Here is a 15,239-nt window from a genome sequence, read left to right as displayed (position 1 = left end):
TTAAAACAGCTTGAATGTAACTCGACACCCTTGACCTCATTTAGTATTCGCGGTTCTATGAATATGCAAATGAGCCCCGCCTCCACTCACTCACTCAGCTCAGAGATCCACTGGTTGACGATCACACGTTGATCTGATTGGTTACAAGGTAGTGTGTGACGTCAGAAACACCAGCGATTTCAAACCATGTTTTTGAGACTGTCTTTGGTTCACTGCAGTTTTAAGCAGAAAATACTCAGCAATGCTGTCCACTTATGAACTTACACATGGTTTGTCTTAAAGCAGATTAATAACACCACATAGACACATAAACAACATTAAAAACTGGATTTACACCACAGGGACTTTAAACCCCCTTAACTGCCAGTGTCTCACATGCTTGCCGCTCTTTTTTTGTTGCCTTTTTATCCTATTACATATTTGAGTAATTATCATAAATTAGGCTATCATTCGAAATGTTAAAATCTCAAAATTAATCATGTGAAAACATACTGTGAAATCAGACATTACCATGGAAATGGCACTTTAAATCTTTTTAGTGGGCTCACATTTCATATTACAATTATTTTAAACTATTTTATGTTAAAAAATATATAAATCTTGACAAAATGCATATCCTCGAAAAGGTCTGAAACTCAAGTGTCCATATTTGGAGACTCTTGTGATAAAAATGTCAATGGGATATGGGTGTTGCTCAGAGGCGGTTTTTGGAATTACGGAATTACCCTAAACAAAATATCATAGGAACTTACATTTTTGTGATATCAACTTTAAATTTGGAACTTTGGAACTATATCTGAGTTACATTTTAAAGTAAATCTGGAGTTGTGCATTGTGTGTTTTCAGCAGGCTGTTCCTAAAAATTAATAAAAACATTAAAATGGAAAGTCAGAATATTACGCAAACCTGCAATAATAAAAAATGATAAACAATGCATAGGCTATAGGCCTATGCTACTTTATGTATTTAATCTCACTTTATTAATCGTACATGAATTTGCATTTATGTAACATTATTTTCCATAAAAAGTAACTAATGCAATTAGTTTAATTAGTTTGGAAGCTTGTTTCAACCACAGAATAAAAAATAAAAAAGGTAGGCTAATTGCGACTTTTTACCTCACAATTCAGTTTTTTTTCACAATTGCGCGTTTACATCAGACTTTTCTGTAATTGTGAGTAGGCCTATTGAGTATGAATTGCGTGCTATAAATTCGCATTTGCGTGTCATAAAGTCAGTATTTTTTTCCCTTTTTTTCTTAGAATTGGACTTTTTAAGTTTATATCTCACAATTCTGAGAAAATATGTCAGAATTGCGATGTATAAACCAATTGTGAGATAAAAAGTCGCAATTCTCTTTTAAAATGTTCCATACCTCTACAGCTGCCTACAAATAGCGATAAATATGTTATTATTACATTAAACATCGCTTTTATGTGGGTGTAGAGATTTTTCCCACACAGACTGACCGCCTGCAAGTGAGTCACTATTGGTTGCGCGGTTTATATCGCTTTTTTCAACCTTGAAAACTTTCATTGACCGCAGTTTACATCACATGAAGAGCAGCGAGCGACTTTCCCAGATTATCCGACTGTGTTATTTAAGGAGAGACAGCCGGTTGAGCCGCGACACACTCAGACTCAGAGCTGCTGATGTACAGTAGATGGCTCGTCTTCTGACGGACACAAGATGAACAGAGATGGACCAAAGCGGACAGGACAACACGAGACATTTATGAAAAGTTCCCCAGAAGAAGAAGCCGTTCTCGCTCGGATCAGGAACGATGTCTGTGAACAACATCTCGAGCGCGAACATCAGCTCTCTGCAACCCGCGCTCTCGACGCACAATGTTCCCGCTCTCGTGTTCGGGGTTTCGCTCATTATTGTGATCATTTGTGGAAACGTGCTCGTCTGCCTTAGTGTTTACAAGGAAAAAGCCCTGAAGACCACGACTAACTATTTCATTGTGAGTTTGGCTGTGGCAGATCTGCTGCTGGCAGTTTTGGTGTTACCTCTGTTCGTCTATGCAGAGGTAAGTCCTGCGTTTAGATGATGAGAAGTTCATTTTGTAATGCGTTTTGTTAAAGTCCTCATGATCCAAACATGGTTCCGCGTAAAAACCGTTTTCTTTGGTATACAGGTGAAACTCGAAAAATTTGAATATCGTGCAAAAGTTCATTTATTTCAGTAGTTCAACTTAAAAGGTGAAACTAATATATTATATAGACTCATTACATGCGAAGTGAGATATTTCAAGCCTTTATTTGTAACAATTTAGATGATTATGGCGTACAGCTTATGAAAAACATAAATTCAAAATTAGAATATTGTGAAAAGGTTTTCATAAGCTGTAAGCCATAATCATCATAATTGGGGTTAATTTATTTATGTAGGCCTATATTAGTGTTAAAGCGATTAATCGTGATTAATCACATCTAACATGAAGTTTGTGTTTATATAATATGTGTATATAGGCCTATATATATATATATATATATATATATATATATATATATATATATATATATATATACATACAAAAAAGTAATAAATTACTAGATACTAATTACATCTTCAACAGTGTAATTAGATTACTGTACTAATTACTCTCTGTAAAAAGTATTGCATTACTTAAGTACTAATTACTTATTAGTAATTACCTTCTAAATCCCAAATCAACCTCGACCAGTTGAAATACACAAGGATACACATGGAACTGCTCTTTTAATTCTATCAAATAAATAATATAAAATTGCATCAATTATTCTTGAACTGACCAAAGTGTTTCAAGGGAGAGGGTTGCATTAAAAACGTACATTTTAATATTAGACTTGATCGTTAGCCTTTAAATAAGGGTTTATTGCAAATACATCGTAAGTAACTCTATAAATTACAGAAAAACAAGAGTAATCCCTTACTTTTTAATGGAAAAACAATTCAATTACAGTAATTACTGTAATGCATTACACCCAAACACACACACACACCCACATACGTACGCATGTTCATACGTAGCCTATATTTGAAAAGAGTTACTTTATAGGCTTCTAACTTCCTCTTTGATTCTCTATCTCTTTTAGTCCACTTATCTTGTTATCCTCCAGTTGCCCCGGTGTTAAATCGGTCTAGTTGTTAGGCTCATTAGATTAGTTTGACTCGTTTAGAGAATCAAGGGCAGTCCGAATGCCATCTGTCTCAATACTGTTGCTTACCTGTTTGAAATGAATTGCAGTAATGAAGATGTAGGGAAGTGTGCAGTTGTTTTCCTTCATTTATGCTCATTAATACTCTTTCTGACATCTGTCTTTCCAGTTTCAAGGTGGTGTCTGGTCATTGGATGTGGCTCTTTGTGATGGACTAATGACCATGGATGTAATGCTCTGTACAGCGTCTATATTTAACCTCTGTGCGATCAGTGTGGACAGGTTTGAATTTCCCATCATATTGATATTGCATAGCATTGCTTTTCCTGAGGAAAGAGAAAAGTTGCTTTGGGAGCCCTGAGGCCGTTTTTAGCTTATTATTTTGACCTAATCAGGGTTGCAGAAGCAGGTCATGTTGGTTTTGAATTCTTATAGTGCGTAAGACCATGTTCCAGCAAATCAGTGAGTGACTTTATTAAAGAAAGTTGAGATTAGCATTATTCAGTTGTCAACTGGTGAGTCGTGACCCAAAAACGGACCATTTTCTGATCTGATAGCAGAAAAATAACAATAATAAAATGCATCTAACATAGGATAATATAACAAATAAGCTAAACATCTTGTTGATTTTTTTATTTGTTGACAAATTCATTGGCTACTTACAGTAGTAGAAGCACTACTGTACGACTTATAGTCCGGAAAATACGGTAATCAACTTAAAATTTTGTGTTTATGTCACAAATGAATGAAGTTCCTCTAGCTCAATGTAGTTTGTTGTTTGAGTACATAATTTAATTCGAAGCTGTCATGACTCAAAAAGATTGATGCAAACGAACGGTTGCATCATTTTTAAAAAAAATTTTTTTTTAAGAGTGTGGGTCTTAAAGCAAAACCAGTTGAGAACCACTGTCTACAGCGTTTGGCTTTGTTGTGATTATGGCTCGTAGGGTACGTTTACACGACACCGATATACTGTACTTAAGGCGAGACACTACAGGTGAATAGGGTAAACATTTTAAATAATAGATATCACCATGAAACTTCCTCAGTTGATTACTTACAGAAGTTCATAAAAAAAATGTATTACAAGTTTTTTTTAATTTGTATGTTTAATTATGCAAATTAGGCATTATCTCATTAAATATGCTAAATTTTGCATATATTTTCGGTAGATAGATCTGAACTTATGATAAAGCCAGGTGCAAAATTCTTTTCATTTTGATTACACACAAGATGAAAAAAGATGTTCAGAGGGATTTCAGGATATATGCTTTCATTACCTAGGAAATCAAAATATACTGTTCATAGCCTTAAAAAAATCGATTTTTGCCATATTCTTTTGATTAAAATGTCACATAAATCAGGCCAGGAATGATTTATTAACAAATCCCTCTGAACATATCTTCAGAATACTGCTAAACTGGATAGTTTGGTGTACATCGGTGCTACATAGGCTGAGATGTATACTGGAGAATGACAAAAAAATAATTTTGAGAAAAAGGCATTTAAAGATTTGTAATGTAAAAATTCATACTTTTTTTTAGAGGAAACAACTATTTACAGACACAATATCTCATCAAATCATTAGCAACAACAATACAAACCACCTAAATCACATCAAAACTTATAAACACAGCAATTATGGCCTTTAACTGAACAGAAAAAGTCAAAAACACACATCTAAATGTCAGAGCGCGTCACGTGATGCATCTGAACCAATCACGTTGTCAGAAATTTACATCAGCCAATGAGATTTTGCTTTTAGAGTTAAATGCCCAATGTACTTTCACGATTGGTTGCTGATAAAAAGGAAATGACCATATTTGGATCCAAGATCGCAGAGCAGCGCGTTGATTTAGAACGCCAACTTTTGTTGAATTTCGGAGAAATCTACAGACGCAAATAGTAAAAGTGTAGTAAAATAAAGACCTAAATGTGTATTTTGGACTTTTTTTCACCACAAGTTTTAAAGAAGACATGTTATTGAAGACAAATAGCCCAAAATCTCAAAATTGACCAGTGAAAAAAAACTTTGTTTTTACCTGCCGTGACGTTTTTCCTTTGATTTTTCCGCGTAAATTATCAAAACAACCCCAATGAAACCCGTTTTCAAAACTTTGCGTTTTCAGGCACCCAAAACGCCGTTGTCGTGTAAGCGAACGGCCAAAACGCATAAAAAGTTTAAAGTTTTTAGTTGAAAACGGTGTCGTGTAAACAGCCCCTTAGAAGTCGTTATTGATTTGACATCTTTAATATCTTTACATCCAGATGGTAAAGTTGAATATGCATCATTTTAACAGGTTTATAGCCGTGTCCATACCGCTTAACTACAACAGAAAGTACGTGGACTATCGGCAAATGGGCTTGCTCTCTGCGACGTGGCTCTTGGCGCTGGCTGTGGCTTCTCCCGTCATCTTCGGGATAAACAATGTTCCTCAAAGAGATCCCAGAGAATGCAAACTGGAAGACGACAATTACGTGGTATATTCGTCCGTCTGCTCCTTTTTCATCCCGTGCCCCATCATGCTCCTACTGTATTTTGGGATCTTCTATGGTTTGCGCAAGTGGGAAGAAGCACGTAAAGCCAAACTGAGGAACAGTATTCATGCTTGCCGTAGTTTACAGCATGCAGCGGTTGCTGCCGCTCTCCCACCATTGGGATCTCTAACAGTGTCTCTGCCCCGGGTCATTGAGCGAGATCTGGCCCAGTCCAGTCTTGAGGAGCTTGATGACTTCAAACCGCCCGTTTGCCCTTTCCCACCGGAGTATACAAACAGCCCCATTCAAACCGTGGCCTACACTGGCATTAAACACGGCCAGCCAACTCAGCGAAAGAAAAGGGCTAAGATCAATGGACGGGAGAGAAAAGCCATGAGGGTTTTACCTGTTGTTGTGGGTAAGTGTTGAAATAATACTTCTGTGAGTGTTTGTTTGTCTGTCCTGTGGAAGTTGAAAGTACTTACTGTATAATTCATGTGATGTGAGCATAGACTGTAAAGAAAAATGGACGTGACGTCACCCGTAGTGTTTCTGAAGAGCGTTTTTGAAGCCCAAAGTGGGCGGAGCCGGTCGTCGCCATCTTGGCAGCGCGTCACTCCCGGATAACCGAAAATGGGCAAAGAGGCGGATTAGCTGAGGTAACGCGACGCTAACAGACAGCAGACAAACGGCAACCTTCTGGTCTCTCTTGATCCCACATAGAAGTGAATTAAACTGCAATTCATCGACTGGCCAAGAAGAGACTCAATCCCATAGACCCCTTTTGCGCTGACGTCACCGTTACGTCACGGCGCTAGCTGGAGGCAAAACAAAGTGAAAACTGGAGGCGGCCAATACAAAACAGCACAGATTCAGCTACATAATAAGGAGCTTAAATTATTATTATTATTATTAAATGTCATCTTGTTGTGTTGTTGGGTTCTAGAATCGACGGAGTACAGGCTCCAATTTAAAATATTATCGCATGTTTTCTAAATTATTGTGATTATTTGTGAATCATCTATGATTGTTTTGATTGATTGTGACTAGACTTTTTGAAGAACCTGGTAAGAAAGAGTAATCAAATACATAGTTAAAAACGGAATATGCTGTATCTGGAATCTTTATTTCTAGAAAATATTCACATAATTAAAATTGCACCGTAATGTCACTCTTTACATCGTCGTCTTCTTGGCGCTGGATATGCAGAACCTCAGGTCGTACCACACAAGTCTTGTACGTGACCATTCAGCACATAGTTATTGGCATCTAAATATTTATATACACTCAGTTTCTCTTATGCTCGGTTTCTCTATCGGGTCGGTGTAGAAGTCAGGCACTCGACCGGAGGCTGCGTTAACGTTAATCCTGTCAGATCGTCCATCATTGAGGGAGCGTGTACGGGTCGGCCAATCTGGTTCCGTCCGTTAAAATTAACTTTTGCAAATAACAATCGCGGTCCTGGACAGTGTGTGTGAGCTTGCACATTAAGATAAAATCGGATTTTCTCCAGTCATTGTTAAAAAACAAGCTAACAAAACTGGCAAACTACATTAGTGAAGCAGCCAGAGGGATCGTTCTGCAACCACCTAAGCTCCGCCCACAAAAAAATTTCACCATGTTTACTAACTGAAAAGGGATCTATAGATGTGACGAAGACTCAGACTGAGTAGGATCCATGTGCAGCTTTATTGCAAGAGGTGCAAGCTCAGTGTACAAACAGGCGTGGGTCAAAATACCAGAGCGAACAACAATATCAGAGACAGAACAACAAACGTGGTCAAAGCTGGCAAAAGTTCAAGGCAGGCAGTTAACAGCAGAAGTGAGAGTCCAAGTGAAACAGAGATCAGGGGCAGGCAGAGAAGAGTCGTAAACTGTAAACCAAGGCAGAGTCCAAACACAGGCAGAAGATACAATAACCAGATAATGCTCAGAAATGCAGCCGGGGCAAACAAGACTTCGCAAATTGTGCATGAACAGGCAGGGTTTAAATAGTCTGGTGATGAAGATCAGGTGTGCAGTAATCAGTCACAGTCTGTGGCTTCTTGGGAAATGTAGTTCAAAGCCAACGCTAATATTCAGGAGAGTGAGACCTCCGGTGGCCGACAGAGGATTCTTCACTGGCGTTCGTGACTATAGACACCTATGTTAAAATGCACAACTTTACAGCAGAAATGTGTTTACAGCCTGGTACAAAAGGTGTTTTGGTCTATATAGCTGATTTTCCCCTTTATGACAACTGTGAGGGGGGTGCATTTTTTTATAACTCATCCATTTAAATTAAATTAAGCCTTAAAGGGGTGGTTCGGGATTTTGGACATCGGACCTCATTTTCAAGTTAGCCTGGTTGTTATTCATCAGTGGAGACAGTTTTCAAAAAATTTCATCCAGTCCTTCCAGTTGCATAATTCGCCGATGCTAGGCTAGCGCGAATCAACGGTATAAGCTAGCCTGCCATTAAAAACAGTTTTACCCACTCCACAGTACACCAAAAGCAAATAAATTATAACGCCAGACTGTCGATGTAAATGTCTATTGAGAGAATAATGTTTGAAATCAAAGTAACTTACCGGTACTCTTACATCTCAATGATCGCATTACATTTACAGGAACTAGATTCTCAGCAGCGGCGGAATTTTACTTTGCTCCGGTTAGTAGTACTGCGCCGAAAAGTAAACACAGAACAGAAGCGCGCACTACAGACCCGTCTAGCTAGCTAGTAGTAGCCATGAACAACGATATTGAAAAACATTTGATTGTAAACTAAGGAATTGGCAACATGGTGATTCGTTGTGCATTTCGAAATTGTAAAAATAAACCAAATAGATGGTCATGCAAAAAGTTTCCACAAATTTCCATTGAGAGACCCAGAAAGGAACCAACTGTGACTTCTTTCTGCTGGCTTGGACAACGAGACACCGGCAGAGACTATTAAAGTTGCGAATTTGTAGTGATTATTTTAGACCACACGACTTTGAAAACCCCCATCATCGAAACGTTCATAAGTCACTGACAAGGAATGCAGTTCCAGCCGTCTTTCCATATGCACCAACAGCAGATGAACAGGTAATAACTTTTGTTAGGCTACTATAGCTATCTGTGAAGCTAGTCCCTTTCATAACTGATAGAATGACAATGACAACGTTAGTGGAGATAACGTTACAGTTCAATTTCTGCCCTTTTAGCATCCATCTCGATTAGTTCTTCGTCTGTGTATTCCGGCTCATACATGTACGGTTCGTTGAATAAAACACATTCCTCGTCTCCAAAGTCTGAAACATTGGCATGGCTTTCAAACGTGGCCATAGTCCTGTGTTGATTTCTTAGTGAAATCTTACTCTTCTTACTCTGCTTTTGTAGTGATGAGTGTCAGCGGCAGGTAAATACACTTGCGTCATGTGGAGACTCTCTCGGTTGCCTAGGTAACTTAATATCACTCCGCCGCTGCTGTAGACTGTGCTAATAAATACAGGGAACAAAATGTAACTATTGCAATGCAATGAAAGGGTAGTTTGATTTCTAACATTATTCTCTCAACAGACATTTACATCGACAGTCTGGCGTTATCATTTATTTGATTTTGGTGTACTGTGGAGTGGGTAAAACAGTTTTTAATGGCAGGCTAGCTTATACCGTTGACTCGCGCTAGCCTAGCATCGGTGAACTATGCAACTGGAAGGACTGGATGAACATTTTTGAAAATGATGTTCTCATCTCCACTGATGAATAACAACCAGGCTAACTTGAAAATGAGGTCCGATGTCCAAAATCCTGAACCACCCCTTTAATGTTCTGCATAATTAAGGACGTGGCTACTTGAGTGACAGGTGGATTGTCACTGATGTCACTTCTAGCCGTTTGTCTGCTAGCGTCACGTCACCTCAGCTAATCCGCCTCTTTACCCATTTTTGGTTATCCGGGAGTGACGCTCAGCCAGGATGGCGACGGCCGGCTCCGCCCACTCTGGGCTTCAATAACGCTCTTCAGAAACACTACGAGTGACACCACAGACACTACGTCCATATTTGTTTACAGTGCAGCAGACAAACGGCAAATATTGACAGCAGCGGCAATCCACCTGTCACTCAAATGGCCACGCCACTAATTATGCAGAATTTTAAAGCTTAATATAATTTAAACGGATGAGTTATAAAAAAATTCACCCCCCTCACAGTTGTCATGAAGGGCAAAATTAGCTATATAGACCAAAACCACTTTTTGCACCAGGCTGTAAACATATTATTTTTCTGTCCTAAAGTAATGCAAATTAACATGGGGGTCTATGGGATTTACTCTTTTTTGGAGCCTGTCTCTAGTGGCCAGTCGATGAATTGCAGTTTAAGTCACTTCCGTGTTGGATTCAAGAGAGAGACCGGAAAGTTTCCGCTTGGATGTGAGCAGAATGAAAGAAGACTTTTGAGCTTTTATCAACAAAGCAGCCTAATTAGTTTGTGGATGTAATTATAAACGTCTAAACTATGCATGAAATTGCCACAGAAGTTGAATTTCCCTGGACCGCACGGATAAAACCAACTACAGGCAAATCCATCTATCCAATTATGATGTCATGGTTCACCTGGTGCCTTGACCTCATTTCTGGGACACCATTCATTAACACAGAGACATTCAGCAAATAGTGTTGCATTTTACAAATCTTTCACTATATAACGAATTCTGAATATAGAGTGCTTTAGTGTCGTTGATTCTGGAAGGTTCAGAAACTGATATGTTTAGCTTGTCAAAAATGTCGAATATTTTTTGACTTTTGAAAATCATGTTTATTTTGAAACCCATAAAAATGCATCTTGGGTAAAAAACATACTGTTGCACTCTTCTGAATATTAAACTAATTCCTATCAAGGGATAAGTATATTTCTATAAACCCATTTATTATTATATTATATTACATAGGCTTTCTTTGTTTATAGCACCCATCCTTGAAATATAATTCTACTTAGTTGACCTCATTTTTACTTGATTAGAAGAAAACCTAAATTGATACTTAACTCAAAAATGAAAATTCTGTCATGATTTACTCCAAACCCGTATGACTTTCTTTTTCTGTTCTGCAGAACATATTTTGATGAATGTTAGCCAACATTGGACCCTATTTACTTAAAAAACCCAGACTTTGTGTTCCACAGAAGAAAGAAAGTCAAACAAGTTTTGGAATGAACATAAACGTGAGTACATAATGATGGCATTTTCAATTTTGGGGGAATTATCTCTTTAAATAAAAAGTGGCACAGCTTACCCCGCTATATTTGTTGGACATCCTGAACTGTTTGTTGTGTTCTGTTAGTATTCAGAAAATATATATATTCGGACAATATTCAAAAAAAGAAGGTTTGTCAGGTAACCTAAAATGTGCTTTATGTGGTAAAATCATAATGAACAGTTTCAAGCTCAATTTAGAATGTTATGGAATGTTGGAATGTTTCAATGTTACAATAAACATGAGAAACAAGCGATAAAAGTATTGCAGATACATGTTGTAGTCTTTTTAAAAAACAAAATTTTCTCAACTTAAAAAAAAAAACACTTGCAGGGAAAGAGTTAATATGACTGAATATGACCTGATTACTGGTTACATCAACATGTCAGAAATTACTGCTTAAAGTAACAAGACATTTTCCATATTTCCCGAGTACAGTTGAGGAATGTGTAGTTTTCACCTCCTGAGGATTCAAGGGTTGGGGGAAGTTATAACTTTTCCAAAGATGTAAACATTTCTTGCATCACAGAAACATGCAGTTATGCTGATGATCTGAAACTTATTTTAACTCCATTACTGGGTATTTATAGAAATACCATTAATATACTTGAATAATTCAGCAGAGCAGAGGCCACTGGAGGAGCACATTAATATCCATAACATAAGGTTGATTTATAAGTGCAGCGTTGTTCATAACATTGGATTTGACTTAGTTTGGTCACTTGCGCAAGAGATTCTTATGTCAGCATTGCATAATGCAGAATTAATGAGCGTGATTTTGCAGGTTTCTGGGTTATCCTAAGCTTTCCAGAGCTCTTAAAGTCATTCTTGAATATTTTGAGCCCTGGCTGCTCATTTTTCTTTCTTTATCAGAAAAGAAGCAGGACTCTGACCACAACGTTCATAATGGCATGTTGTCGTCTAACACACAGAATTATCTTCAATTACTTCAAGCTTGTAAAAACAAACAAAAAAAACATTTACAGTAATGGACATTCCAGTGGGTTTAAAAGCACAAATGTGCAACACTTTATTTTAAGGTGTCCGTATCTCAGTGTAATTATACATGTGAGTGCCGAGTAATAATAATTAACTACATGTACTTACTATAGGGTCATGGGGTGTAGTTTAGGGTTATAGTTATTGCTAAACTGAAGAAAAAAAAAATGGTCTAGGATTTACTTTGAACATTTTTTCACAAATAACTTTTTTTAGTGTATACTAGTAACTACAAGTAACACGTATATTGTAAAATATACGTAATATATATTTTTTATACACTTTATGTATTGGTAAAAAAAATGCACCAAATGTCTTTGTTAGCTTTTATCTTTGTATTTTTAGTTTTAATTTTTTGTAATTTCGTTATGTGCTTTTTTAATTTTATTAAAAAACTTATTTTTTTCAGGTTTAATTTCTTTTATTTCAATTTCACATGTTTGATTCTGATTCAGTTAGATGGTCAGTTTACGCTCAGCTGGTACAACTTATCCATTGACTTGGATCAACTGACCCTGGGGTAAATTGAGCCACATGAATACTTTTTATTATCGGAAGCCATATTTTTTGAACCCTTTGTCATAAATGTACTTCGATCATTTAAAAATAATAGGAAACATCCTGAAATTTCTTTAGATACTCTCATTGTACTTCTGCCTAATTTTCTCTTATCTTGAGGACCACAGAAGTAAAAAAAAATGGCTCATCTTACCCCTCTCTCCCCCTACTTTAAATCCTTTTAGTGGGCTCCTCCCATGGGCATGTTTCATATTACAAAATGTTCTACACTATTTTATAATCCAAACAAAACAAATATTGTCGGAAAGGTTTGAAACTCAAGGTTCCATATTTGGCGACTGTTTTGTCATAAACGTGAGGTTGTGACAGGAACTTTTTTTGATACAATCTCATAGGAGCTTCAGTTTTTGTGATATCAACTTCAAATTTGGAACACAATTTGTTTAGACATGTGGCTTTAATTTTATAGCAATTTTAGAGTCTTCATTATTTTATAAAATATATACTGTATTGTATTTTAAAAAATGTTTAGTTCAGTGCATTTGCTTTACAGTAAATTTCAACTTATTTTCACTTCAGCAATAATCTGCTGAGAGTTTTTCTAGTGCATTTTCACATCTATGCCCAAAAAGTGGGGTGACAGTTAACATTTATGCATTTGGCAGACGCTTTTATCCATTGCATTTCAAGGTACACATTAATGTTAACAGGTTTACATTAATGTGTAATGTGTAAACAGATTAACAAGGTGTTTCAAGGTGTTAACAGGTTTATATTTCATTTTGTTTCAGCTTTATTTCAATTACCAGAAATGTTTCTAGTACACTCTAAAAACTGCTGGGTTGTTTCAACCCAATTTTGGGTAAAATATGGACAAACCCAAATATTGGGTTAAAAATGTAACCCAACGGCTGGGTTTGTCCATATTTTACCCAACATTGGGTTGAAACAACCCAGCATTTTTTAGAGTGTAGTTTTAGTCTTTAGTTAAAGATAATAACCCTGATACGCACTTATGCACTCCCCACCCCTAATCCTTACAGGGTTTCAGTACGTAGCATATGCACGCAAAAAAAACACATTTTTGCCGTATAAATGGTACGAGAAATAACACTCATGGTATAGATACGCACTGTCATGAGATCGTGTTGGATCTGATGTGTGATCTTATGTACAGGTGTCTTCCTCTTCTGCTGGACACCGTTCTTCGTCGTTCACACGACTCGAGCCCGCTGTGAGTCCTGTCACATCTCTCCAGAGCTGATGAGCACCGTGACGTGGCTGGGTTACGTCAACAGTGCTCTCAACCCAATCATCTACACGGTCTTCAACACCGAATTCAGGAAGTTCTTCCGAGGATTTCTCCCGCGCTGCTGGTGACATCCACCAAGCGCTTCATAATGCCGTCATTTATGCTAAAGACATTCGTTCTTGAGTGGAACTGTTTTATTTTGTTGTTTTGTGTTAATCCTGCCAATACTTTCGTTGTGCCTACATCCATATTTTATACATAGTGGACTTATTTTCAATACAACAAGTGGTGCCTGGAACATTTGTGCATCATTTTATAATGTGCCATGCTCTGTTAAAATATGCCTCAGTCTGAATTAAGCTAAGATTAATGGTATAAAATATATAATGCATTGCATATTTTAGATCTGTGAGGTGTTATTGCCCACAAGAAAGATTTTAAATTAAAAGACCACAATGTACAAGCCCTCATTAGCCCAGCTTTGAGTTTGGATTTCATTCATCTGAACTTGGAAGCTGAAAACTACTATAAACAGAAATGTGTGATAAAACCACTAGACGGAGGTTTGAAGCGGGTTAATGCTTCTCTGTGAAGGTTCAAAAACATCATGAGAAAGTGTCTAATGAAGTTCCAGAAAAGCCCTAAGGATTTTACCATACTTGGCTTCTAGCCTTATATTCGTTGAGCTCATCATCTGTGCGCGGGGAAGACGGATCAGACACCTGGGCAGAATTCCCACTTGTCTCTCTTTTTTTCCCTGTCTTATTGAATTATAAATAAAACGTCTGCATGATCAAGTGTTTCTTCTCCAGTATGCCTGACGCTGGTATTTCTTAGAGATTTAAGAATCACCAAGATCTTTGTGCTTCCAAAAAAATTACTTTTATTGAGTACATATAGATTAGACAGAAACCTTGAGATTAGCTTAGTGTCTATCCATCATTGAGCTGTCGTTCCCAACCAAAACCAGTCTAAGCTTCCAAAAAGCAAGGGTCTTAAAGGGTTAGTTAACCCAAAAGTGAAAAATCTGTCAGTAATGAATCTTCCTCATGTCGTTCCAAACCCGTAAGACCTTCGTTCATCTTCGGAACACAAATGAAGATATTTTTGATGAAATCTGAGAGCTTTCTGTCCCTCCATTGACAGCAACGCCATTGCAACTTTCAAGGCCCAGAAAGGTAGTAAAAACATCATTAAAATAGTCCATGTGACTACAGTAGTTCAACCTTAATGTTATGAAGCGGTGAAAATACTTTTTGTGCACAAAAAAAACCCTAAACTAACGACTTTATTCAACAATCGCTTAATTTTCCTACACTGTTGACGTAGTGTAAACAGTGCAGCGCTTCTGGGTATTCGGGCTAGAGCGTCGGCTCATTATTGGCCAGCATCTCGCGCATCACACATACCCCTTTTCCACCAGCAAGAACCAGGTGCTGGTTCAGAGCTAGAGCTATTGCCGGTTCTGAGTTGGTTCTACTGACGGGTCTTCTAAGAACCGGTTTGCCTTTCCACAGGCTAGAGAGCCAAAACAGAGCCAGATCTTACGTCACTGTGTATACATCTCATGTTGCCCAGCAACGCTAGTGCGGCAGCGCCAAACAAAAACACACCAGGCTTGTTCGAGATGGTT

At 37.5% G+C, this 15,239-nt stretch overlaps 1 protein-coding gene across 7 annotated transcripts; it reads left to right on the top strand.

Annotated features, from left to right (window-relative positions):
• The first annotated feature begins 1,459 nt into the window (after positions 1-1,459).
• Positions 1,460-14,419, top strand: drd4b (dopamine receptor D4b). 7 transcript variants are annotated; one of them, XR_013795028.1, is made up of 5 exons: positions 1,519-2,032; positions 3,313-3,425; positions 5,444-6,039; positions 10,694-10,804; positions 13,532-14,401. XR_013795028.1 is itself a non-coding variant. In XM_079590459.1 (5 exons), the coding sequence occupies exons 1-5, from the start codon at positions 1,784-1,786 to the stop codon at positions 13,732-13,734; spliced, it is 1,134 nt and encodes a 377-aa protein (XP_079446585.1). In that variant the 5' UTR covers positions 1,646-1,783; the 3' UTR covers positions 13,735-13,865. The 7 variants fall into 7 exon arrangements, 6 of the variants coding, with proteins under 6 accessions (XP_079446584.1, XP_079446586.1, XP_079446585.1 ...); XM_079590459.1 differs by having other exon boundaries at positions 1,646-1,966; positions 10,766-10,804; positions 13,532-13,865; XM_079590457.1 differs by having other exon boundaries at positions 1,646-2,032; positions 10,766-10,804; positions 13,532-13,865.
• The last annotated feature ends 820 nt before the right edge of the window (positions 14,420-15,239 follow it).

Source organism: Phoxinus phoxinus (genome assembly GCF_949152265.1).
Source record: "Phoxinus phoxinus genome assembly, chromosome: 2".
In the NCBI taxonomy this organism is placed as follows: Eukaryota; Metazoa; Chordata; class Actinopteri; order Cypriniformes; family Leuciscidae; genus Phoxinus; species Phoxinus phoxinus.
This window is presented reverse-complemented; position numbering and strand designations above follow the sequence as displayed.

What these genes read in the sequence shown, in the direction of transcription:
- drd4b (XM_079590457.1), top strand. Translation starts at nt 1,784, where the DNA reads ATGTCTGTGAACAACATCTCGAGCGCGAACATCAGCTCTCTGCAACCC. An exon ending in CTCTGTTCGTCTATGCAGAG is followed by an intron (nt 2,033 to 3,312) that starts GTAAGTCCTGCG and finishes CTGTCTTTCCAG; the next exon opens with TTTCAAGGTGGTGTCTGGTC. An exon ending in TGTGCGATCAGTGTGGACAG is followed by an intron (nt 3,426 to 5,443) that starts GTTTGAATTTCC and finishes TCATTTTAACAG; the next exon opens with GTTTATAGCCGTGTCCATAC.